This window comes from Gastrolobium bilobum, unplaced genomic scaffold, assembly GCF_033153095.1.
Source record: "Gastrolobium bilobum isolate Gb01-03AN ecotype WA unplaced genomic scaffold, APGP_CSIRO_Gbil_v1 utg4030, whole genome shotgun sequence".
Lineage (NCBI taxonomy): Eukaryota > Viridiplantae > Streptophyta > Magnoliopsida > Fabales > Fabaceae > Gastrolobium > Gastrolobium bilobum.
In genome coordinates, this window is record NW_026898387.1 from 57,292 (window position 1) to 85,201 (window position 27,910).

The 27,910-nt window shown below is 34.6% G+C and overlaps 3 protein-coding genes across 3 annotated transcripts; 2 read left to right on the forward strand and 1 right to left on the reverse strand.

Annotated features, from left to right (window-relative positions):
- Positions 1-1,475: 1,475 nt before the first annotated feature.
- LOC133315639 (kinesin-like protein KIN-6) lies at positions 1,476-11,391 on the forward strand. The gene is made up of 22 exons (XM_061517305.1): positions 1,476-1,949; positions 2,023-2,222; positions 2,598-2,721; positions 2,824-2,918; positions 3,460-3,595; positions 4,119-4,184; positions 4,369-4,431; positions 4,648-4,698; positions 4,931-5,013; positions 5,100-5,238; positions 6,163-6,205; positions 6,497-6,651; positions 6,819-7,058; positions 7,821-7,924; positions 8,030-8,105; positions 8,580-8,686; positions 8,792-8,867; positions 9,313-9,419; positions 9,510-9,585; positions 10,532-10,683; positions 10,796-10,874; positions 11,070-11,391. The coding sequence occupies exons 1-22, from the start codon at positions 1,476-1,478 to the stop codon at positions 11,178-11,180; spliced, it is 2,757 nt and encodes a 918-aa protein (XP_061373289.1). The 3' UTR covers positions 11,181-11,391.
- A 4,806-nt stretch (positions 11,392-16,197) lies between these two features.
- LOC133315623 (uncharacterized) lies at positions 16,198-22,684 on the forward strand. Its single transcript, XM_061517280.1, has 2 exons — positions 16,198-16,471; positions 19,088-22,684. The coding sequence occupies exon 2, from the start codon at positions 19,202-19,204 to the stop codon at positions 22,187-22,189; it is 2,988 nt and encodes a 995-aa protein (XP_061373264.1). The 5' UTR covers positions 16,198-16,471; positions 19,088-19,201; the 3' UTR covers positions 22,190-22,684.
- Positions 22,685-27,095: 4,411 nt separating this feature from the next.
- LOC133315658 (uncharacterized) lies at positions 27,096-27,851 on the reverse strand (the record flags this gene model as incomplete). Its single annotated transcript, XM_061517324.1, has 1 exon — positions 27,096-27,851. A coding segment is annotated over one exon (471 nt), but the record flags the coding sequence as incomplete, so codon positions are not given.
- Positions 27,852-27,910: the final 59 nt, after the last annotated feature.

Consider the following 27,910-nt stretch of genomic DNA (forward strand, 5'->3'; position numbering starts at 1 on the left):
GTTGACCCGTGAACCCGCGGGTTGACCCGTGAACCCGCGGGTCAACACGTGACCCGACACGAAACCAAACGTGTCATTTTTTAAGACCCGGACACGGCCCGTCCTAACCCGCGGGTTGACACGACCCGTGATTTGGCGGGTCGGGTCACGGGTTAACCCGCGGGTCAATACCTGTATTGCCACCCCTAGTGTGAACTATACCGAAAATAGTTGCACAACGTGCACTTAAATTTGTTATGCACTGTTTGTGTGCGAATAAATCTTTGGTGCTACTGTTGCACTAAGATTCAGTGCATCTCACCAATGAGAGCATTACACATCATAGGAGAGAGAAAAAAGTTGTCAAAGAAAATAAAACTTTAACTAACATGTAATATTTTTATTGGTGGGATATACTGAATCTCTGGTGCTACAGTAGCACCAAAGATTTGTTCGTTTTGTGCCCAAAAAGATTATTATAGTAAAGGAATAAGATTTGTCCGTTTTTTTTTGACTTGGTTTAACCAGTAATAAAAGTTTTAGAATTTTGTGTTATACCTCGCATTATTTTTTATTCACTACTCATAATATTTGAATAATCAAACAAAGAATAATTTAATTTTTTAAAAAGTTCTTCATAAATTACATATATTTATATTTGTTTATATATACTCTAATTTTACCTCTTCATATAAATAAAGGAAAGGAGTAATCATTTTTATTTTATTAAAAAATATCAAATACTCCTCCAATATTATTTATTTATTTATTTTATCCCACCCAGCCACCAGTCACCCCCTCTCCTCATAGAAGCAACATAAAGCAGAAGATATGAAAGGAATGAAAAGCAAGGGCGTTGAAATTTCAAATTTGCGAGTAGAGTGGTAAAGCCCATCGAAACACTTGATTTTAATTATTTTTAAATAAGAAAAATGATAATTATTCAAAGGGGGATTTTACGGAAATATTTATTATGTTTCAGGACCACATCATGATTTGGTGCTTCCTCTCACAACATTAATTTTTTTTTTGCCTTTTTACCCTTGTTATTTTTTTCCTTTTTTATTTTATCCTCTTATTTACTCTAAAAGATTATCTAAAAAATGGTGTTCCAGGTCCACCGTAAATTCTCTCCGATTTTACTGTGCAACAATCTTTTGGAGGTGGTCTACTGGTCTCGTGGATTTTTACAGGCTATTGCAAGTTATTAATATATATATTTCCCCCCCCCCCCCCCCCCCTTTTTTTTACATGTTCGTGTTAACAGCTTCTGAATTTGCAAAATGGTCCTAGGTTACAGGCAATGAATCTCAACCGTTAATTTCAATTGGAATCAAATGGCTGAGACTAAGGGGTACACAAGAACCCCCGAACTCCCCTCATTTTATTCTGCTTTGTGTACGTTAATTTCAATTTAAACACTGAACAGTACCTTCGTTTTTCCGCCCTTTCGTATTATTCGTCGGACGGAGAGAAAAGAACGAACGGCGACGACGATGGACATCAACTTCAGTCCACCGCCTTGCCCTAACACCGTGACCGTTCGTCGGAACCCTCACCGGAAAGCCCGCACCGCTTCCAAAACGACCCCACAAAGCTTCGATTTGGGTGAAATCCCGCCATTTCCACATGACGACATATTGCGCGCACAACCACCAGAAATTCCGTTAACGTCTCTCCTAAAACCGGAGAACGAGAATACAAAAGTTTTTCTCAGAATCCGTCCCCTCTCGTCGCCCAATCAGGCTCCACGGGCGAGAGCTAAGAGTGTGTGGCCTCAGAACCCCGCAAAAAAGAACATAGCCGCAGGGGATAAAATTTCGAAGAAAAAGAGCTCGAGTGTGTGCATATTGGTTAATGATTCGCAGTCAGTGACGTTATCAACCCCTTTAAGTTTGCAAGAATCAAAGCGAATCAAATCAGAGACTTACGGAGGTTTCTCTCATGTTTTCCCTTCCGATTCATCTCAGGTAATGATAATGACATATCTTACTTTTTCCTTATTGGCGGTTTTCCTCTCTAACAATGTGATCGAAATTTTAGTTTGAAGTGTATGATAGAATGGTGAAACCTATGGTGGAGGAGTTTCTTAAGGGTAGAAGTGGAATGTTGGCTGCACTGGGACCTAGTGGGTCCGGTAAGACTCATACCGTGTTTGGATGCCCAAGGGATCCTGGAATGGTACCTCTTGCCATCCGCCATATTTTTAAGGAGACCGAGTCAGATGGTAAACAGGCATCCAGGTATTCTTGTGCATTCCAAATCATTTGTAGATAGATAAATATATAAGCTTAAGCTGCATAAGTGTTAAGTGTTAGGTTAGTACATAGTATGCACTGTGTTTAGTTATGTTATGTTAACCAAACACAACATTTTGAGCGTTAGAAAACAAAATATTAGTTCAATTATTCTCAGTGTCAACACAAACATGACAGCACAGTGACAAGCTTTGGAAAATCATTTGCAATTGTTGCTTGAACATTTATGTTGATTATGTAAAGAACCAATTCAACCCAAAAGCTTAAACTATTGGGTGAGAGCCTTTTTAGTACCTTATATTATTCTCTAACATTTTAGTTGAATGAAATGTGAATTTTGCCTCGTGATGCAACTTGCAGATCCTTTTACATATCGATATTTGAGATATATTCTGAACGGGGTAAAACAGAGAAAGTGTTTGATTTATTACCAGATGGCAGTGAACTAAGCATGCAACAATCAACCATAAAAGGCCTGAAAGAGGTTTATAGCTACATCTGTTCGATGTGACATCGTTGTATTTCCCAGATGTGTATGATATGGTTGGTGATAATGTTTTTTATATTTCTTGCATTTGTTGAACAGGTTCACATCCCTAATGCTGAACAGGCAGAATCCTTGATAGCTCAAGCAGTGGTAAAACGTGCAACTGCAATGACAAACACCAACAGTCAGTCTAGGTAGGATGTAAAATGGGAATTTAGGACTGTTTCTCCCTTCCCTCAAAAGAAAATGCCTTTAGCGTTGCCTTGGTGTTTCTCCCAGTGGAAAGCGTAAAATACTTGGATAATTGGGAGAGGTTGTTTTTACTATGCAATGGGTTCTTTTGTTTGAGGACATCTCTAGTAATGAGCTGAGTAGGAGGCACGCGCCATGATGGAAATATCTCTGACAGTTTTTAACAGATGCTTTAGAATGTAATCCGTTGTCATGTTATAGCATGATATATGGTAGTTGGTTTGCTAATAATAGAAGTCTGGTTTCATTCAAAAATAGAAAGAAAAGAAAAGGGAGAAAAGAAGAAAAAAATTGAACATGAACGGCAGCTCAGGGTTTATTTTGAACAAATCTACAAGAAGTAGTCGGTAGTCCAGTTAAACTTTTGTAGGAGAAATTACACCTTTTCCTATAGCAATCGTGACTTGTTAGTAGCTTTCTCTAAGAATATACGGCCAAACGTTTTATGATTACTAAGTTTTGATTTCTTCTTTGTACTTGTAGCCGGTCACAGTGCATCATTAACATCCGTGATGTTCCCCAAAAATGTGAAGGAGTGGTCAATCGTAAGTCAAATGGTGCTGTTTTGACTATCATTGACCTTGCTGGAGCTGAAAGAGAAAAAAGAACAGGAAATCAGGTTCATTCTTTTTTTCCGCAATACTCTTATTAACAAATAGGGTTGATTTTGTTGCTGTTCTGAACTTTAGGATATTATCAAAATGTTCTCTCTTAAATGTCATGTCATAATCATTTACCTTCTTCGCTGTCTTTTGTACAAAAGAGATATTAATCTCTTTTAGCTAAAAAAAACTTAGTACTTAAAATCAGTAAATTTTCTTGATATTTATCTTTTATACTACAAAGGTTTCATGAAGTGTATGTAATATAAACCTTTACAAATTAAAAGAGGGAAATTCTTTGGTGTCTGGATAAAATTTAACATCGAATTGCAAAGTAAATTTTCTTAATTGTAGGAGAATTGTGTACAAAATTCTGAACCTGGATGTCATTATTTCTCGAATCTCAGATGCAAAATTGACTACTTTGTAATGGGGCTGACTGATCCATGCAGTGGACCCACCAAGAGGGATATGGCTTGGTTGTTATTGTAAATATTTTGTTTTTATCTTCATCCCAACTTTTCTTTTGCGCTGTTGCAGGGGACAAGATTGCTTGAAAGCAATTTTATCAACAACACATTAATGGTGTTTGGCTTATGCTTAAGAGTATGTCGCCTATTCTTGAAATTATGAACCCAAGTCATTGCGCTTCTGGTAGCCTGTACTTTTTTTAGTTTTTATACTGCTACCATCACTTGGGAATTTTTTAATATCTTTTTCTCTTTTGCCTTTACCTTCCCTCTTATTTTGTGTATGGTTTTGTTTATTTAATGTTTATTGATACTTTCAGTCATTACTGGAGCACCAAAAAAATCCCAAGAAGCCGTTACAGAAGCATTTCCAAAACTCTATGGTAATATTTTTATTAATTTAATATTTTATTGGTTTTTGATGGATTCTAGTTCTCCTCTTCGCTACTCTCACTTTCTTGATGGCTAATGTCATATCAATAAATGGATGCTATTATGCTAACATGGTTAATTGCTATATCAGCTTAGAAATTTCTTTTAGACAACAAATTTGAAATGGGAAAGCGTTACAAATTTCACTTTGTCTACCATTACTGCAGTTAACTAGGTACCTGCGAGATTATTTGGAGGGCAAGAAGCGCATGACCTTGGTATGTAGATATTACTTTCAAACTTCATTTTCTCCAAGCTGATTAAAGTCATACTATGAGTTTATCAACAAAAAAAAAAGTCATACTATATGCTTTATGGGGGTTTTCTTTTATGAGATTCATATGCCTTTCCGATAAAAATCTTGAGTTTAATTTATTTTCGTATATATTAATCTTGGCAATTACTTATGTTAACTTCTTGTTGTTGTTGTTGCTGTGGCTGTTTTCTTAGATTTTAACTGCAAAGTCAGGAGACGAAGATTATCTTGACACTTCTACCCTACTCAGACAAGCTTCTCCTTACATGCAAATCAAGTAAAATTCTTCATTTCCATCGCATAATCTCACTTGAATATCTTATTTACCCCAGACTGGTTTCTATATATCTCTGTTTTTGTTAGGTATAATGAAGTTGAACCATCAAATATGATTTCCAAAAAAAGGCATCACCAAGCTTCGTCCATAATGGATTATGCAAAACCATCACCATTCTCAGAACATTTAAAGAGAGCGAGACTTGTCAGAGAACATACTGCACAGGTTCTCTTTCACTTCCTAGTTTTTCTCCTTGCTTAAAAAAATTAAAAGAGATTGTTTTGATAGTCATAAGATTGCATTTGAATATATTGTACACATTATCTACTGCAAGTCTGCAAATATGCCAAAGCATAAATATATGACTCGGTGTATGAATAGATAGCATCAACATTCTTTTATATAGAAGATGGCATTAACATTAACATCTTAGCTTTTGACTTCTCTTAGCATAGGTTATTTTTCTATTTGCAACAGGTGGTAAGGTTTTATAAACTCACGGTAGTAAAAATACAATTCACAACTATGTAATACCAAACAGATAACAAGGACATTGTTACCTGGAAATTAAGAATGCCAGTGTAGTGGAAATAAGAAAGGTAATCAGCTGTTCATTTTGGAAGTGAGAGAAGAGAAGATGAGAATGTTCGGATTTGGGAATATAAGGTGGAGGCCGTTGCTGAAAAGTGAGAAATATATTTCTTGGTTTTAAAAAAAATAAACTACCATTATGTATTTAGAGTCTTAATTTGATTATATAAAAGTGAGAACACAATAATCTTTGCGTTCACCATACTCTCATGTTTGTCTGAAATTAAATTAGAATTAGTTCATAACATGGTGTCTCCATGACTAATTATGATTAACTTTTTTGGAGATTTCTCCATTGGTTCATCAATTAATCGACTAGATCTTGACTGTTGTTAATATTCAATATTTGTAACCTTGTATGCTTTGTGCATGCTTTACTTTTGCAAATTTCAAATTTAAAATGTTCATCATCTTCATATTTTTTTTGGATGAAAATTATTTTGCTTATGCCATTTGTGGAACCATTTTAATTTTAGATTTAAGGAATTGAATAAATTTTTTCTTCTTTCGAGTATACTTGTTAATCCATTATATATATAATTTTTTGTTTGTCTTCAGAATGATGAAAAGTGTGTTGAAGAATGGAACACTTCTAAGGAAGGTAGTGCAAGACATTTAAAAGATGTGTTGAATTTATCTATTCTGTTTTTTCTTTCATTATTTTTTGTTTCAACTGGATGCTATGCTACACCACAAGGGGTAGCCTATCCTCTTCCCATAAATCCCAATTACACATTCGACCTTCAAGATGGAGTACCCAATGTTCAATATTGAGGTGTCCCATTGTGGATTAATTTTTGTATTCTAATACTGGGCAATTCTTATATTATTCTTTAAAAATTCTCAGACCCTTGGACTAGTACCTATCTTCCTGACTCTGATTTTGTGACAGATGCTTCAACAGTCGGCAAATTGGATGCAAGTAGTTATGTCTCTTTCAAGTCAGAGTGTGATAGCCAGGCCCAGAGTGAGAGAAGCCATATTATTATGCGGAATTTCGCCAAAGTTTTATGGAATGTTTTGAAGCAATATAATTCCAAATTGAAGGTAATAAGAAAAGTATGTTTTTTGAAATTAACCAAAGAAAGTATTTTTATGAAATTAACCATTAGTTTTAAGTAGTTAATTGTCTCATTCATTAAGGGTGCTCTGACAGTGGTGTCTGTAGATATTCCAACTATCTGCACATAATAAATTACTTTATACATAATCAGGTTGCAGAAACAGAAATACAAAGTCTTAAAGAAAGCATTGGGTATGAAAAGAAAAAGTATCTGGAGCTGGAAACACAGTTCAATGAGTTTAAGGCCTGCTGTACTTGTTGCAAAGGACTAAAAGTAAAAACTGATCCTGAAGATTGTTCATCAGTGGGCCCTGTTCAACAACATAATTGGGAGCAAGAGGTTGTCTACTGCATTCCTAGATTCCTGGTTTTTCGTTTGAAGCTTATTGAGGTTTTGGCTGATGCAACTTCAATGCTCATTCACCTTTAGGATTATTGTATTCCTAGTTCCTGCTTTCTTGTTTGAAGATTATTGAGGTTTTGGCTGATGCTACTTAAATGCTCATTCACCTTTAATGTAGTCATCATGAACTGACTTTCTATATGAGATGCAAGGTCACTGTATTTAATATCCACTGACTATTACGAAAATTAAGGCAGTCAGCTGTAGCAATTAGTTGTTTATTGACTTTCCTACATGCGGTAAATCTTTGTTATTATGCCTTGCTAACTACGGTCAGGTTAGTGCATGTGTCAATGTGTTTGAACTTGTAGGTTCATTCAAGGAGAGATCAAGTTTGAGCCTTAATTTTGTTCAGATCTTCTAGTTCAACAATAAACCAAGCTTGAGAATGAGTGTGCTTATAGTTGAGGAAGTTAGGTTGACATGAAATTAATTCAACTAGTGGCGAGCTAAGTTAGCTTGTACCTTGTAATTGGCAAACGCGATTCCCTAACTCCTACTTTCCTTTGTTGTATAGTTGTTGCTGGGTTTCATGTTTAATATCTTGTTTGTAGATAAATTTTAGGCTTCAATAGATTAAAATAAAACAATTACACTTCTAGAGGCATCCCATCTAATGTATGAACTGATGTAACTGTTTGTGTTTGTATCTCATAAGATAAGGTTGACCCTAGTTTTTTCTTCAAAATATTTGTGAGCTTCAGATTGGAATATTATTATGAATGTCATTTGGTTATCCATTCTTCCCAGGAAACATTTTGTGCAGAGTCATCATTGCCCAGACTTGACCAGCCAGATAAAGAGCCTGTGCTTTGCACTTCCTGTGCGTCGTTAGATTCTGAAAAATCAGATAGGTTAGCCTTGTGATTAATGATCTTTCGCATGTGGTTCCTGCTTGTCTTTCTTAGCTTTGAACTAATATGCTTGTTCCTTAATTCCTCCTCGGTGTAATAATATAGGGAAGTTTCAATATCCTTGGCAAAATCAGGGCATCATAATGTTTTAGAGGTTGATGCTGTGAGCAAGATACCGAGTGTGAGTTGACCTTCCTTTTGTTAATATGTAATCAGTCTATTTACTTGAACTTTTCTTTTTGGTACATTCAAGGAGATATTGAGCCTTAGTTGAATCCAGATCTTGCTTGTTCAATAATGAACTGAGCTTGAGAATGAGCGTGTCAGGTTCACATGAAATTAATTTAACTAGTTGCAAGCTAAGTTAGCTTGACCCTATTGATTGACTAACCTGTTTCCTTAACCTCCTACTTTCCTCTGACATATAGTTATTGCTGGTTTTCGGGTCTAAATTCTTGACAGCAGGTAAATTTAGGCTTCTATAGATTAAGTTATACTACTAGAGGCATCCCATCTAATGTGTGAACTGACATAACTGAGTTTTGTGTGTGCACTTCCTAAGAAAGGTTCACCCACTAGTTATTTCTCCGAAGTATATAAGAGCTTCAGATTGCAATATTGTTATGTATGTTATTTGTTTATCCATTCTTTCCAGGAAACAATTCATCCAATGTCATCGTCTGAGCCTAGACTTGACCAGACAGATGAAGAGCCTATGCTTGTTTCTTCCTGCACACAGTTATATTCTGAAAAATCAGATAGGTCAATCTTATGACTAATGATCTTCCGCGTATGGTTCGTACTTGTTTTTCTTGGCTTTGAACTAATACGGTTGTTCCATAATTGTTGCTTGGTGTAATAATACAGGGAAGTTTCTGCCTCCTTAGCAAAATCAGGGCATCATAATGTTTTGGAGGTTGATGCTGTGAGCAAGATACCAAGGGTGAGTTGACTTTCCTTATATTAAAGTGTACATTAGTCAATTTGCTTGAGCTTTACTACTTGGTACTTCAAGAAGAGATTGAACCTTAGTTGACTTCAGATCTTAGTAGCTCAATAATGAACTCAGCTTGAGGACGAGGCAATGAGCGCGTGCATTTAGTTGAGCATGTTAGGTTGACATGAAATTAATTCAACTAGTGGCGAACTAAGTTAGCTTGAACCTATTGATGATCCTGTTTCTTAACCGACATATTGTTATTGCTGGTTTCCGGGTGTTAGCAGTTAAATTTAGGCTTCAATAGATTAAAACAAACTAGACACATGACTGTGCTTTATGTTTCTGTTTTCATAAAAAAGGTTCACCCACTAGTTCTTTCTCCGAAGTATATAAGAGCTTCAGATTGCAGCACTGTGATGTATTTTATTTGGTTATCCATTGCTTCCAGGAAACATTTCACGCACTGTCATCATCTGAGCCTAGACTTGATCAGTCAGATGAAGAGCTTATGCTTGCTACTTCCTGTTTACTGCTAGATTCTGAAAAGTCAGATAGGTTAGTTTTGTGACTCATGATCTTCCGTGTGTGATTCCTGCTTGAAGTAATATCCTTGTTCCTTAATTCCTGCTCGGTGTAATAATATAGGGAAGTTTCATCCTTCTCGGCAAAATCAGGGCGTCATAATGCTTTGGAGGTTGAAGCTGTGAGCAAGATACCAAGTGTGAGTTACATGCTGTTTGTTGCTTCTTTTGAATTGATATTCTCAAGGTATTTTGGGATAGTTTAAAATTAAAAGATAGTGCATTATGTAATGCAAATGACCGTCCAAAAATCTTTAGGGTTGGAGCCTATCTTTGCCTTTGTTTACATTCAACTTTTATTAAGAAGAATGGGGTGAATAAGGATTGAACACCTAATCAGTTGGTCATAAATTTACCATGTTAAAAGCCTCCCACCTTTTCAATTAGTTGGTCATAAATTTTCCAGTTGACAGTTGGTCATAAATTTACCATGTTAAAAGCCTCCCACCTTTTCAATTAGTTGGTCATAAATTTTCCAGTTGACAACCACATGCGTTCTAAAAGCTTAAATTGTTCATTAAGGTTTTCTCATAAGGTGATATTTTATCTGGAATCTCTCTATGGTGATAAGGGAGTGAAAAAGGAAAAAATCGTAAATATTGATGTTGCAACTGTTCATCCAATTATGGTTTTAAACTTGACTTATTGAGCAAAAGTCAAGAAAAATCAAAAGACACTGCAGAGTCGGCCTGGGCTAATGAAAAAGACTCGATGTTTTTTAATTGTGAAACATGATCAGTTATTCGTAAGGGATTTTTACACTGATTGATTCAACTAATAGATATTGTGAAATTTTAAGGAGAGAAGATGCGTACCCAGGGGGGGAAGTTGTGTTGTAGTCTTCAAGGTGGGGTAGGTCGAATTCCGCCACACCTCTTTCCCAATTCCCTATATAGGTTTCAATAGAGTCTTCTGCCATGTAACTAAAAATTGATTAAAATAGTCATCATAGGATTGCACAAATGGTTTTCTACCTGTCTGCGCAGTGCTCCATAAAATAATCAATTTTCATATTAACTTGCCATAAAAAGCTTACAGGAAATCTGTTTCTGCTTTCCTCTTTCTCTTGATTAATCCACTTTTCAGGAATTGTTGGTTTCTTTGTCATTAACAAAAGATGACCTTTTGGATCCTTCGTCCAGCGAAGATGTTTCATCTACTAAAACACATGACCTTGTGGGTGATCCACGGGGTGAGATAGGAGGCAATAACTTCTGCAAACCTCCCAGGCCAAAAAGGTCCGTGGCACATTTATGGTAGAAGAGTAACGAAGTGGTGTTTAACTTTGTCCGTATATAGTTTTTCCTTCAAAATTTATTGGTTACAATTTTTCTGTGCTGATGAAATCAGGACACTTATGCCTTCATCATCCATTTTATCAAGGGATTTGAGTACCTTTGATCTTTTTGACGAGACCGAGAAATCAAAGGTACTGTATAATATTTAGATTTGGATCTATGCACTTTCGTATTAAACTTTACTGCTCAAATCACAAATCTTTATACACTTCATTAACCATGTACTCTCGCTTGTTTTGTTATAACACTATTATGTTAAATCTCAGGTTTAGTGAATTAGAAATAAACACATATGATTTAAGTATTAACATTTATCTGGTTTGCAGCAGGGGAATAGGAGCACAAGGAAGTTAGCTGCACACGATCCTAAAAGATCAAATGGAAGCATCTCTCTGCTCCGCTTGCTGCAAGGGAAAAAAAGCAATCTTCATGTCTAGCGTAAACACTGAACCCTTTTGTTTTTTTAAATGTGCTTGGGGGCTGGGGCAAGGGACTGAAATCTGGTCCCGCTTACTATTTTGGAATGTATCTTCTGCCTTACAGTTAGCAGATTTCGTTAATTACTATTAACAAGTTGTTTGTGAGTAGTTGTTATTTTTCTGTTGCACAGTAGAAACTGTATAATCTGTGTATATGTATATCTTCTTGTAGGAGTGTTGCAGACACTTGATTTCCATGTCCTGCATCTTTTTTTTTTTTTACCCTATCATTTTTCTATCTATTGGAATGTCACCACTTCTCCTGCAATAGGAGAAGTGTAAAGCCCATATACCTCCAACTAGATACGGGAAATCTCATACTTTCCCGTTCATATCAGTTGCAAGTTGAAATATAGTATCGGTGATTGCTCATGCTTCTGCCTTTACTCTCGTTCGCTTCTTGAAGTTTATCTTTTTCCTCCCCTTTTTTCTCTTGGTTTTGAGTTTTTTTTTTATTAATTATATGCATTTTAATTTCATGATATAGTCATCGTATGTATAATAACCAATTCATTCCCCCCCTCCTCCCTTATTTTTAATAAACTCCATGCTAAAACCTTATAAATAGCACCCATAGCAAGATGACGTGAAATTCTGAAAGAGTTGATGGTTCGTGAAAAACTAAAAATTGGTGTTGTTTAAGTCCGGATTAGACTAGTAGTGAATTGAACTAGTAAACCTGCAAATTAGTTAGGTAACCAATTCGCTGTTGTACAGGGGTGAAAGTGAGTTGGGCTGAGCCGAGCTTTGCTCCGAAAAGCCTAAGCCTACGTCAAAAAATTTCAATTTGGCCCTGCTCAAGCCTAGTATGAGTCTAACTGTTAACCTGGTTTGGTCCGTTTATGAAAAAAACAAATGGCCTGGCTTAGCCTGTTAGCCCGTTAATTTTTAACTTCCAAGCAGAACCATGAATCAACTTTACAAAGTACTCAAATTCTGTTGCTACACCAAAAATCATAGTTTCAATGTCCAAACAGAATCATGAATCATAACAAAACTAATACAATATTCATTTAAGTCATTTTCAAAAGCAAAATGCTCAAATTAAATAACATATATTTCATCAGATCCAACAAACAAATCCATACTATGTAAATTAAAAGAACTACATGAATCCAACAAATACATCATGATGCTTGTAGTAAGTATAACCTCTGCCAAAGATCTTTTAATATATTCATATACACAATCTAACATGTTGAGATGTTGGTTCCTCTTATATAAAAAATAAAATAAGATTTTTATCAAAATATAATCGAATATGATTAAGTTATAAATAATTGCAATTGATTAAATTTATATCTTTTTTTTTTTTTCAAGGCATACTTACTTTATTTTATTTAAAATAAATTGTACAATATAGGCCGGCCTGTAGGCTTATAGGCCCAACCCTTTGAAAATGAGCCTAGGCTTTTTTAAGGCCCGAGCCCGGTTTATTATACAAAATATACTAGGTCAGGTCTAGCCTGATGTAGGTCGAGCCGTAGGCCGCTGAAGACCAGCCCGATCCAGTTTCACCTGTTGTACAATAGATTGGTTAGTACAATAACTAGTGTGATCTGATTTGATTCGGTCTAGTTTGATGTTAGTGATTCGTTGGGTTCACAGAAAACCATACGAGTCGTGCAAATTTGTTTTAAGGAAAATATCTTAAAACTTAGTCGTTTTGATGGGAAAAAAACAGGTTAAGAAAAAGATGCGGGGATACAGGATGGGATTTTGTCTTTTGGAAACGTCAGTCTAAAGCTAAAACAAAATAAAGGTAAACTGGGTGTATTATATAAAATTTGGTGATTTTTGTGAAATCCTTGTGTAATATATCAGTACTCATTGATTATTATGCGTTTTTTTCGCTGATGAGTATCATTGCCAAAAATTGAAGAGATAGATATGTCCTAATATCACACTCTTTAGGATAATAGACGGAAGATATCATGTCCTGAGTATAATTTAACTTGTTTTATCGAGTAATGATATATTTGAAGCCTACATATATTTGCAAAAAAAAATTATAAACATGTAATTTTTAATGTACCATTGATTTTAATTTCAGATATAAATGATACGTGGATTCTAATTATGTTAATTTAACTAATTAGTTTAAATTGAATATTAAGAAGAGATTAGTTCTAATAATGCATAAATGAGGTTAATTAACCAAATTACCTTTCTTTTTAAATTTTTTGACCAGTCTACCCCATTTCATAAATTGTATATCAATTTACTTCTATTTGATCAAAGTTGACTAGGTGAGCCTTACCTTAAAATCAAACTTTACGCATGGTGTGACTCTATTTGCTACCCAACATTTATTCGGTTAGATGGTATTAAATTAACCAAATTAATATTAAATTGGAATTTGCTATCAAATTGGAAATTATTATCAAATCAAATAATATTTAAAATCATAATGCAATCTTTTCAAATCCTGAAAATTCATAAACCTCAAATTTGTTATTAATAATTTAATAATGACATTTTTACTATTTTTTCCTTTTTAGTTAAAAAATTTAACCTCAAATCTTTTTTCCTATGCAAATAAAGAAACAAAAAAAAAAATCAATAATCATTTATTATTTTTTGAATTTGTTGGGTTTAAAATATGATTCGCATTTATACAATAATATTTTAGAATCCATGCGAATTAAAAAATAATAATTTCACTATTAATTTTTTTCCTATTCGTCCAAAAAATTCAATTCACTCGATTTTTTTGGCAAATAAGGAAGAAATATCACCATGTTGATTTGTAGGGATTTAGCTTGCCAAATACGGTGATAATTCTTTACTTTTTAGTCAAAAAAATCGAGTGAATTGAAAATTTTGGATAAATAGGAAAAAATCAATATTTAAATTATCGTTATCAATAATAAATTGACCATTTTATATTTTGTAGATATGACCATATAAATGAAAATTATATTTTAAAATTTTGCAAATTCGAAGAATAATATGATTATTTATTTTTTTATTTCCTTATTTGCAAAAAGAAAAAAAAATCATGTGGATTAATTTTTTTTGACAATCAGAGAAAAAAATCATTAGTTAAATTATTATTATTATTCTCTCAAGTAAATATCAGACAGTGAAAGAAGTCATGCAATATGTAAAGTTGGACTTTAAGTTGGGCCTATTCGATCAACTTTAATTAATTGTTACAGATTGATATATAATTTGAATTTGGAAGGCGATATAGGTTTGTAATTTTATTTTAAAAGAAGGGAAATTTGATCAAACAAGCTCAATAAATAATGAAACTTATCGTTAAATATTTGAAAATTTTGATATTAATTTGCTGTAATTATAAATGTTATTAATGAATGAGATTTTAGGGAATAAGTAAATCTCAAATGTATAATTTAATTGTGGTAATTTAGTACAAAATTAATGAATATCAATTAAAATGATTAGAATCTTTCAATTAAGATTTGACTGAAATATGAATATTCATATGATTAGGTTATAAATTGGCTAAAGTAAACCTGAGGGAAACCAATATAGCAAGAACAGAAGGAAGCGCATTCGGTTATGGAAAAAGAAGAACCGCGTCGTCGCATATAAGGTTTTTTCTCTCACTTTCCCTTAGAATATTTTAATAATTCGCGTATTTAACTTCGATTTCACTACCTACGATTCATTGTTGAATAAAATTGTAAACAATGGAAAATAAGTAAAAGGACTCTTAATGTATGAGTTTTGATCCCAGCTTAAAGCTTTTTTTTTTTTTTTTTGGTACATTGCCAGGAGGTATCCCCATTCAACCTTCTCCGGGCACCATGCCCTCAGGGTACAGCCCGTTTGGGCTAGCCCCTCATTGTAACAGTAAGTGCACTAAGTTTCGCAATCGGAGAAAGGACGAGACTAATCCCCCAATCGAAGATTTTTTGATTTATCCTCTGACCCCCAAAGATTTTCCAAGAAACTGCTTGAGGCAGGGTTTGATCCCTGCACCAAGCAATCCCTTGGGAGCTCAGCTGCCAAGAGCTACCCTTAGGGGTTAGCTTAAAGCTTTAACTATTTGGTAAATAGGTTTATTGTGTGCTCTATAACTTTTACATGTGATTGCTCTATTCAAGAAAAGTTTTAGCTTTAGCTTTAACTATTGCTCTATAACTCGAATTATAACTTGCTCATACGTTTTTTGTACTCATTTTTCATTCCTTATAATTCGAATCAAGTAAAATAATCTCATTTAGCATCTGAAATTAAAGAAAAGATAAATAATTCATCTTACCCAGAGTTATTGATCTAGTGAGAATATATTTAGACTTTAAAATTTGACCAGCTCAAACGATAGTAGGTTTGATTCTTAAAAATTGTAATTCTAAAGAGACTCACATTCAAAAACAAATTAGTGGGTCCCATTAACATTTTGGACTATAAAAAAAATCATCTTTCAAAACTAGGATTTAATGTTTGTCTTTTTAAAGAATATAGAATTATACAATTTTAAGTAAGCAAAAGACACAAACAATAAAAATTATGGGAAAGAGAAAATGAGTGAATTTTTTTTAATTTACATTTTAAATAAAAAATATTAATTTGTATCTTTTTCTAACTTAAAATAACACAACTCTATATCCTTTTAAAAAGTAAAATCATTTTTCTCTCCAAACTATTATAGGATAAAAGTCTTGTAATAAGCTTCATTTATAATCAAAAAGATATTGAAACAAATAAGCCTTGTAAAAAACTTATTCTTGGGTGATTGGGCTTATGGGCCTGAACAAAGCGAAGTTCAAAGTTTATCCGGATCGGGTTTAAGGAGATTAGGCGGGCATAGATCGGATTTTGGAGTGGGCGTGGGAATAACCGATTGAAATTGAAGAGTCCACTGTATCTGTATTGTATGTTATGGTGTGGTGGGGGGTGGCCCCATTAACTCGGAACAACCTCTGGCGTCGCACGTGTTGATGCCCAACCTACAAACTATAGTCGACCAGAAAAGAAAATTCAGAAATCTGCAAAACAAAAACCAAACAAGGAAAAGGAAAAGGAAAACGTTGCTCTTCTCTTCTCTTCTCTTCTACGTTTTGCGTTCAACATGAAAACATAGCCTTTGGTTTTAGTTTCCACAAAACAAAAGGAAGCAAAAGACGAGGACGAGGAGGACCTTTTACAAACCGAGACCGTAGCCACAACAAAACCAAGCTTCATATTCATACTCCGAAAACACAACATTCTAGAATTTAGGAAAGCTAATCCTTCGAAGCTTAGCCATAGCTAGGGTTTCTGTTTCACTGAGCCAGGTTAACCCCTCTCTTGCCATTATATACTTTCTCTTTCGTTCCCCTTCTCGTTCTCAATTCTTTTCTTGCTCTTACTCTTAATTCCTTTTTTTTTTTTTTTTTGGTAAAATGTGTTTGTGTTTTAATTGTGATAAATTGCGTTATTAAATTTTGATTCCTCTTTTCCATTTTGATACAACTCAGCTCAGGCGAGGTAACTGTGACATTTTAGTATTTTAGGGTTTTACCATGTCTTCTGTCAAGCGTCCAATTTTAGGGTTTTGGATATTTTTAGTAGGTGTGCCTATGCCTTAAGAAATAAATTAAATAAACTACTATTGTTGAAAATTAAGAATTCATGTTTGGTTTTTGTTTTTGTATGGTTGTATGCGCGCTGGTTTCAGACTGGATTTATTCTTAATCATTAATATAAGCTTTGTTTATTTAACTTACTTACATTTTGTGTGCTGGTTTCTGATTTTATTTCTGAATTGGCCGTTTCCGGGATGAAGTAATATTTATTCAGTGATCGTGATTGGAAAGTTACAATTTGGTTTTTTGTGATAGTTGTAACTTCCTACCAGCATCGAAGTAACTGGTAATCTTATTTAGCTTTTATTAATTTCCCAATCCTCAAAATAGGACTTAATTTATTCAATGCCTTTATCTGTCTGTAGTTGTAAGTGATAGCTGATAGGCATGCTTGATCTGTTTAAAATATTTCTCAGAATGTATACTCAACCTGGCAACAGAGTCTAAAAATTGTTCTCAGAATGCAGGAGCAGAGTTAGGGGATTAATCCTAGGGGGCCTAGGAGAAAAATAAGAAAAAAATTAGTTTGAGGAGCTAATTTAAAGTTTTTGTTATAAAATTTGGAATATAGTGCACTTCATGTTTTATGATTCACTAAAATAATAATCCCAAAGTTGATGTTATCTATTAATTTAGGAAGCAATGGGTGTGCTGTGAATTGTCATTTTTTTAAAAGAAAAAAAGTTTTGCGTTGGCTTTGCTTGAGATTTCCACTTTTGGCAAGTTGTGTTACATTTCTTTTAGTGTGTACTCTGGTGTGTTGCAGCTGACAGTTTGTTCTAGCATAAACCGGTGCCTATCAAGTTCGTGCTTATATTGGAAAATGTTACTTGCATTCTATCTTGAGAAAATAAAAAATTATAGTGATTATGGCAGTCCTTTATAGTGTGAGTCAGTGACATGAGATTCATGAATAAGTTGTTAGTTATAACTATGAGTTTGCTGTCTGACCACTGGCCAGCCTGTTAGGACTGGGATTGTAAAAGGGCCTTAATTAGGGGTATAGGCATAGTTGTCGATAGCAGTTAGCGGCCGGTAGCAAAATGTCAATTTTGTCCTAAATTTAAATGTGTAACAGATAAAATTTAAGGGTTTTTTAGTCTATCCGCGTCTCTCTCTGTCACTTCTGGTATCTCTTCCTTTAAAAATGTTTATTTTTGTCATTATTTCTGTCATATATCTATTCCGCTATTTCTGCAGCCGCAACCCGCTATAACGTTATAGCGTTTTTCGGGGTTGGCCGCGACATGCCGCAATCCGCATTTGATAACTATGCGTTAAATGATAAATAAAAACTGAGTTATTGTCTTTTTTATTCATGACAAAGAAAGCATAATGGTGTAGGCATATGATGGTTCAAAAGGCTGGGATTTGTATGGTGTTTTATGCATGATAGAGGGAATGAATCATTTATTGGAACTAGAAACTGGAACCTTCTTTTATTATCTAATTTTGTGGTTCTGTGTTAGATATCTCCTAGACCACGTGGGAATTATGAATAAGGGGCAGAAAAGGAATTTGGGTTGTAACAACCTTGAGTACGTAGCAAGGATGGTGGGAAGGAAGGGTAAACGGTTAGAAGCAATGATAAATGAAAGGGAAAGGTAGAAGAGAACACATCTGGTCATTGAGTGAGTTTTGGGGCCCTTGGACAGGGAGGCTGGCAGAAGCTTGAAGCTCTACAGTATTCTTTCTTTCTCTTTCTTGTTTTGAGTGGTTTTCATCTTTGTAATTGGGGTTTATCTTTCTGTTTCTCTGAAATAGAATACTTGGTTCCTATCATTCGGAATCTTCAACCCCGATTAGGGCTTATAGAGTTGCTTACAAATAACCCACCAACAACAGACCCTGGCTGGATTCGATCCCCGACCAACTTAGTTGACACTGCTCACCCTTATCAGTTGTGCCAACTGCTGTTGGCTATTATTCTTCAATTTGAATGTTCATGTCTTGATTTTCTATATATTTTTATTTTTATGATATTCCAGTGGTGACTTTAATTAAGGGTCTTATATAAAACCATTAAGTATGATACATCCTATGTTCTGCAAAACTGTCTTTTTTTTTTATGGTGGTCTAAATCTATCAGACATGCTATCTGTAGTTGGCCATTTGCAAAAAAAGGCTTTAGGACTGAAAAGTTAGGTGCATTTATTATTTTTCAATGCTATTTTACCTGATTGTTGCTGTAAAATTGGGTTTTGATTTGTGTGTGCTTTGTTTTCTTGGTAAGAATGTGTAAGTTCCTCAACTAACCTTTATGTGTGTGTAAATATCAGAATATTATCACCAAAATGAACATTTCCTTTCTTACCATTTTTGCAGAGTTTGTTTGTGAACATTTTTCCAGAAATCCTATTCAAATTCTTAATGGTAGAGAAAGTTCTGGCATGCCAAAAGGATGACCTTGATGCTCTGAGAAAGATTATGTGAAGCAATATGACTCTTGAAGATTTTTTTACCTTGGCTGAGATGAAAGATGGGCTCACAGCCCCTTCTCGGGTGCAGGAGCTAGTGTCTGTAATGCAGAAGGAGAAAGATTGTGTGGTTAAAAATGCTAGTGATGCAACAAGGCAATGGGCTGCTGTTGCAGGCACTATTGCTGCTACAGAGAATAAAGATTGTCTTGATCTTTTTATTCAATTAGATGGACTTTGGTTCATTAATAGATGGTTAAATGACGCTCAAAATTTCGGGGTTGACCCAAACGACAGCTTTATTGAAGAATCAATCACTGCAATGTTACGGGCAGTTGAAAAGCTGCATCTAGACAGTGAGAAGTCAATTTCATCAGGAATTCACATCACCGTAAATAATCTTCTTGACCATCATAGCTCCAGGGTTCAGGATAGAGCAAGAGTACTATTTGATAGCTGGAAAGGAGGTGGAAACAGTGATGCTGAACCTCATGATGCGGAGCTTGCTAAAGTCAACAATGCAAGTGACAAGATTGTCAGGGAGGAAGGCCAGCCATCTGATTTGAATGGAACTGGCTATATTGATGATCATGCATCAGGACTTGTTGGAAGGGGGGAATCTCTTTCGAGAAACTCAGATAATTTACTGCCAGAGAGGTCTGCCGGCGTACTGATACAGAGTTCTGACAATGTGCTTCGGTCTTCCATAAGTGTGGAATGTGAAGATATCAACCAGAGATCACCAAACCATCTTGCTAGTGTATCATCTTCTGCTCAAGAAGTTGCTTCTGAACATGAAGGATTACCTACAGGTGAGACCACTTTGTTTGGAACCTGTAACTTTCCTGTTCCAAATCAAGGAAGTTTCGAAGGACAACCAGATGCGATGCAGTTAAGTGACACAGCCAAAAAGGAAAAGCAGGAGCAAAATGTTAATGGCCCTCCAGAAAAATTAGGACCACCAGAGATCTGTTCAGTGTCCACTAAGCTAGAACCTGAGCCTGTTTCCATGGGTGCTAGTGAAGCAAAAGTACCGGAATCCATGAAAGAACCAGCTTTAGAGTGCAATCTTGAAAACAATGAGGATGGTGTTGGTCATAAAATAATTGCTTCTGGTAGTATGAGGACACCTGCGTCTGATAGGAGCGGGTTGGATGATATCAGAACTGTTAACAATGATGACTGTTCTAATGCTATGCAGGATTCATCAGTCAGTGGCAGCAACTTGGGAAAGACTGAGGTGTTGGGGATGTCTGCGTCTGGAATAGAATATGTCAGAGCAGTAAAGGAAGACAAGGGACATGTTTATAATGATGGCAACGATACATCAAATGGTTCTGATTCTAGTAAACCTGGAAACTATTCTAGAAGTCCTAACATAATTGACAAGAAAGTTTCTGACAATGAACTTGATGATGGCATTGTGGATGCTTTAGAACTTGCTCGACAAGTTGCTCAGGAAGTTAAGAGAGATGTCTGTAGTTCTTCTTCAGAGAAAATCTCAGAAGGTGGAATCAGGCGACCAGGCAGCCCCGATTCTGTAAGAAAAGAGGATGAGCTCACTCGTGTCCCACCCAAGGAGGTCTTCTCCATACGAAGCCACTCTTCTCAGGAGGGACAAGCAAGTATTTCAAACAATATTGAGCCTGAGCTGGAATGCAGATCTGACCCAGAGTCCTTGCAAGTGACTGACGCAGCTCAAGATTCAGGAAGTAATTCAGAGAAACAACTCTGTGCCTTTGATCTCAATGAAGTTGGTTCTGATGATATGGATATTTCTGTAAACACAATGTCTACTCCAATACCTGTTGTCTCTGCTTCAAGGCCTACACCAACTCCTGGGTTGCCTGGGGCCCCTTTGCAGTTTGAGGGGACACTTGGGTGGAAAGGATCGGCCGCCACCAGTGCCTTTCGACGTGCATCTCCTCGTAAAAATTGTGATAGTGAAAAGATTCTTTCTGTTGATGGGAACTCCGATACTTCCAAGCAGAAGCAGGATTGGCTTGATATAGATCTAAATGTGGCTGAGGGTGAAGAAGGATTGGTAAAACCAATTGCTGAATTTTCAGGCCTTCCTTCTGGGCAATCATCTGTAGATCTCAGTCCTAAAAGATCAAACAGGCTTGAATTGGATTTGAACAGCATTGGTGATGATGGTGATGCCCAACCTTCAGATCACAGGATGGAGGGGCAACTCTTTCTTGGAAGAAATGGCTATTGGAGCCCATCACCTGCATCGTCATCATCATCAATGCAGCCTTCGGTTAGAAACATTGATTTGAATAACAGGCCATGCTTTCAAACTGATGTAGTTGACCAGGGGCCCGGTAAGTCTTCTCATACTATCAATGCATCTGGGCGTTCTAAATCATCTGATGCTCCTGTTATCTCTATTTTGGGTGCCAAGGTAGAAGTTGGTAAAAGAGAATATGTTACTCAAACTTTTTCCTTGCCAAATGGCAAGGCTATTGAACCTGCAATAGATCTTACAATGTCAAGACCAGGTGGCTTTTTAGGGATAGCCCCCACAGTATCCTACAATCATCCAGCTGTTTTTGGGTATAATGGATTGGCATCGGCATCAGCATCAGCACCCCCTTTTCCATCAGCCATGTACGGGTCAGGTGGCACAATTCCATACATGGTGGACACAAGAGGGGCTCCAGTTGTCCCTCAAGTAGGTGGATATTCATCAACTGTCCTTTCATCTTATTCTCAGCCACCCATCATAATGAGCATGACTGGTACACAACCCGGTTTAAATGGGTTTGGACCACCTTCACGTCCTAACTTAGACCTAAACTCTGGCTTCATGGTTGAGGGTGGGAATAGAGACGCATTGGCAGCTAGGCAATTTTTCTTTCCTGTTCAGGGGAGGGCTATGGAGGAGCATGTAAGAACCATGCAACAGCCCTCAAGTTCTGGGGTTGGTGGGAAAAGAAAGGAGCCAGATGGTGGTTGGGAATCCTACCCTTTTAGCTACAAACATCAGCAACCTCCATGGAATTAGAGCTTCTAATTTGTGATTTTACCTCTTCTGAACTGTTCATAAATACAGCGTACCCATTGATGAATGATCATCAAGAGTAGGTCAGTGCACTGGCATCCTTTAGTTACAGAAGATCTCGAACTCAATAAAAGCTGGGGGAATACGGATGTAATATGATTCATATGATTGATTGGCAAAGGGGGGAAACTGAGTTTTCTTTTGTTCTTTTTTTCTTTTCGCTTTTTCCAATGTTTTTCCTTCCGTGTAGCTTATTAGAAAGGAAGAACAAGCATAGTAACTCTTGGTACATCTAGCTTTAATTTCTCTTTCATATGTTAAAGAAATTTATAGGCATAGTATCATGTTTCTCACTGTCACAGTGGTGCTTCAGTGCATTGCCACTATTTAGTTTATTTTAGTCAGTTTTCGCTATTAAGTTAATAACCTGTAAAAAGAGAAATGAAGAGTCGTTGACTGAGAAAAGCCTCTGTTCAAAATTTCTGCTTACATATACTTCCTGATTCTGTAGAAGCATTTTGTTATTAACCTCCGCATTTATGGTGTGGTGTGAGTATTTTTATTTTGCTGCTCAACCCAGGCTTTTGATTATGCTTCTGCTTCTGCTTTATGCCTTTGTTTTCATATCCAATGACATTTTTGTTGCAAATTAGCGTTATTCTGTCGGAACAGTCTTTATTCAACCCTCCATTCTTGTACATTACTATCATAATGAAATCATTATATAACTTGGTTGACATCTGCAGCCCAACTGTCAGAACTAGATTTTAGTGCATATTGCAGCTTTCTCAGCCTTGGTGGCGATGATAATTTCTTTGGGTGTCAACTTATTTTTTTTGCCGTTCTCAGCGCCACCCTTTAATTTTAATTTTCAACAGTTGTCTGTATCTCCCAATTTTAATGGAGACAAATTAATCATTGATTTGTGATCAGTTTATTTTCGTTGTCATATTCAATATTCAGACCATACCAGTGTCCCGCGAAAAAAAAAATTAGTGCTACTGGAGTATCCAAATGAGTACTTCCTTTTTTCGATATGAAAAATTTTCTTCCATGTTTCAAAAAATAAAATAAAATCAGCTACATAACAAAGAATTTCACATTTAAAAAAGGGAGTATCCAAGCACTAAAGTTTTTTTTTTTTCTAGAAATAGGAAGTATAGCAATTTTTATGTTAAATTTGTTTGGGTGTTTCCTATTTGATATTAATATCATTTAAAAAATCAGCACATTAGTTGTTATTTTCATGGGATAGGATATTGTAACAAACAATTAGTGTTACTACCAATGTTACTACCAATCAATTTCACCGTTTGATCGATTATGTTGATCCAACGGTTATATTTATTTTCATCTTTGTATGATTATGATTCCCTATATTTAATGTGAAAGCATTAAATATGAAAAATCATAACCATACAAAGGTGAAAATAAATATTAAATATTAAATATGGAGAATCATAACCATATAAAGATGAAAATAAATATAACCTTTAGATCAACATAATCGATCTAATGGTGAAATTGATTGGTAGTAACACTAATTAGTTCTTACAATATTCTTCCCCTATTTTCATATGTACAAAAAAATTTCTAATATTATATATCATCAAAGAGAAAAAATAAAATTAAACGAGCAATATTTATGAAAGAAACTGGCGCTTAATTAGTCGAATGCAATAAACATCTACATTAGGTACTGCAAATGAAATAAAAATTTAAAATCGTAGACACACAAAACTTGGAAAAAAACTTTAGTGCTAAGGTGGGTATTCCCTTTTTTTCAAATGTAAAAGTTTTTGCAATATGACGAGAGAATTTATTTAAAAAAAATGAATGAAAATTTTTCACGTTTGGAAAAAGAAAGGTAGAAGTTTTGTTCCTATTTCTATTTTGTGAGTAAGCCCTCGGCCTTTGAAGAATTTAATTCTTTTTAAGAGTATTATACTCTCTTTAATGTGTAATTATTATTTCGTACAAGGAACGATACATTTTTATGCTCTCCGTACAAGTAAGTCAACTGATCAGAAAATTGACAAGTAGGCAAATGCCAGTGCACAAGCTTGCCGACTTAATTGTATACGTGTTACCTTTACATTTTAATTATAAAGAATAACTTTATACTGTTTCAATATTTGCCCTCAGAAATTTGCCAAGTATAAAAAATAATATCAGATATTTAATGCTTCTAATGATTTACTTCATACAAACATTCAATTTACTAGTGAATTTTGTAGAAACATTATCTACTTAAAGTGATTTATTTTAATTTTTTTTATAAACTACAGTATTCTTCAAGTAAAGTAATTCTATTTAGAACGGATTTAAAATTAAAATTTTAAATTTCTCTCAAATATAATATTAAAAAAGATTGAACATGTATTCCCACCAAGGATGTATTAAAATAATTTATTGATGTATGAAAGAATCCGAGCAATTGGGTCTGAGTGTACGACAGAAATATACCGAAGCAGCCGGCATGGTCCTCCACCCTCCCAACTACGGTCCAATTCAATTCCTAACACGCCAAAATTACATGTCAGGGAGCATGCGCTGCTGATGAGTAAATATATACCCAAAATAAATCGGTTTATATAGAGAAAAATATTTTTCAAGCAGCTTGAGATATATTTATCTTTATCTATTTCAAAATTACGTGATTTTGTTTATTTGTTTCTTTATATTAATTGATTCTCCTTTTAATGATTATGATTCTATTTCTCTCTCTTTTCCTTTATCACTATTGATTCATCTTTGTATGGTTATGATTTAGAGGACAGAGATAAAGTTATCTCAAATAGCTTGAGAAACGATAAGTCATATATATATGGAAAGAATCCGTTTACAATTTTTTTTTTTACAAATTACACTAAGTATGATCGGTCATATACTCTTCATTGAAGCATGATCGGTCATGCTTAGTGTAGTTTGTAAGAATTTGTAAACAAAAAGTTTGTAAATATAATCTTTCCTATATATATATATATATAATTTTTTTTATCTAATAACTCTCATCTCAGATGAGAATGAGATATCAAATTTTAAATTTGACACTGGTATCAAAAGATCATAACTATATATATATATATATATATATATATATATATATATATATACACGTGCACACACACCCCACAAGGTCCAATGCTTCGAGACAAAGCAAAGCTGCGTTAACCGTTAAATCAGTGTTCCTCCACCATCACCAACCCCTACCTATAGTCAGGCCTAGGCTATTCTCCTCCATCCAGTGACGCAGATGGCACCTCCTCCTCATTTATTGTTGGGAAAAATGTTATTTTTTTAAATGACACAACTTATATCTTCTCACTCTCCATAAAAAGATAGGATCTACACCTTTATTTTTTTTGTCAATTCTCTCTCCTCCTTTATCTATCTCTTTATCTCTCTTAAAATGACACAAATTTACCTCCTTTAAAATGACACACACTTTATCCTTTATTGTTATTAACATTTTCAATGTCTATAACCCAGCATAGCCAAAGCCTAGAATTTTAAAAATCAAGCAGCAGTATTTACATTATTTTGGAAAACAATAACTATACCAACTAGTAATATTTATTACTTTTGGATATATAAATATAACTAATAGTATATTTACACTACTGACATTCATACTCATTTATTATAAAGACAAATAACCTTTGTCTGAAACTTAACTTTTTTATAATAAAGAAATTTATTTTACTCATAAAATAAATCAATAATTATCATATTACTTATAGTATTAAAATTATGGGCAATTGAAATATAAGCATATAATTTGAAATTAAATTATCTTAAATTTTTTTTTACTTTCATGGTTAATAAATCTATCACACTTTAATTTAAAAATAGTAATATTTTGTAAATAATTATAAAATTTAAAATTTCATTTGGAATCTTAATTTAAATAGTATCGCAAAATACATTATAGACAAAATGAATATTTATAAAAATTATTAATATTTATAACACCATAACATTATATAATTAATATCATATATACATAAATCGTTATAAAAATAATAAATTTTACATTCAATTTTAATAATTGATCTCTATTTGTATCTAACAGCTCACATACATAATAAATTAGATATAAGTAAAATCACCTGTTATTGGAAGTTGATCATTCCATTCTCTCTCTATATATAATAATGTATGAATTGAATGTTTTCATCCCAACGCAATTCATTCAATTTGTTCAAGAATATTCAATTGCATTTTTCAAATGTTGAAACAACCCTTCCTTTTTATACTATAACCGTCAATTAAAAAAAGGGTCAACGATAAATTAGGTAACATTAATAATAAAAAAGACTATGATTTTTCAAACTTCGCATGCGGTGATGATACATATGTAAATTGTCATATAAAGTTTATGTTAAATATGCAAAGGGCAATGACATGTTTAAGAATCTTGAAAGTTCACAACTTGTACATTCATATAATTTTATCAATATATATATTAACCTTTGTCTATACTAAAAATGAACACTTCAATTTATAGGATTTGAAGTATAATGATAGTTGTTTATGGAAAAAAAAAAGTCATGAATATTTTCAATATTATATTGTCAATATTCATTAAATCCTTTACTTAATTTTTTACGAAGTAATTTAACTATTAAATTATATAAACTTCTAATCACATGAAACATTTGTTATATATGTCCACCTCCTCCACCACCATGAGTGACTAATCCCTTTACCTATAATCCTCCCCAGAGGACTCTTCTCCGTCTTAGTGACGCAGATGGCACCTCCTCCTCATTTATCCTTATTAGCATTAATTTTCTGTATATAACTTAGCAAAGCCAAAGCCTAGCATTATGAAGATCAAACAGAAACCAATGCGCGCATTTTTCTCTCAAAGGAATATATTATTATTTATTCACATAAAGATCCCATATCCGATAAGCATATTATATTACAAGGTATGAGTATACACATATTTCATTCTCAACCAGAACCCCAAACACGCGTCTCGTGCCCTTTTGATATTGGGTAAAGGTTTAGGCAGCTTATTATACTCAAATACAAAAACAACCCTAGAGAAAATTTTGTATAACTTACAAGTGGGGAAGAAAATCAATTATAACCGTCTTTTTCATTTCTTTATTTTTTATTCTCTCTCTCTCTCACTGTTTTCTATCTTTACCAATTAATATAATTATTAATTATGAAGAACCTGTCACAAAGCACCGTAGGGAATCTGCTGAGGAAGTCTGAAACGGACCTGAGAAGCTGGCGATCGAACGGCCACGCCGTGCCAGCAGATGCCTCCTTTGCACATCTCATGTGCGTGATTATGATGGTGACGTGTGAAGGCATACGTGGCTTTACGTGAGAGGTCCCACGTCAGCGTTGCCACCAGGATCAGACCAACCACGGTGGTCGACACAATCACAACAAACCCGCCGCTAAAGCTTCGCCCACAGACAAACCCATAGACCTTAATACACGCGATCACTGCCACAAAGACTGTGGTCATGTTGCTCACCACTGCATCAGACACCGCCATAGAAACAACGAATCTAAGAAGAGAGTGTTGTGTTGTGTTGTCTACTCTGTTTACTCTGTTCTGTAAAGTGTAACAGAAACAAACATCATCAGACAGCAGCAAAAGCAAACTAAGCAAGGGATCTGGGTGCGGGATATGGCTTTAATTCTTCCTTGTGTTGTGCGAATGTTACAGGGTTTTAATTACCTGAAATTACGAAA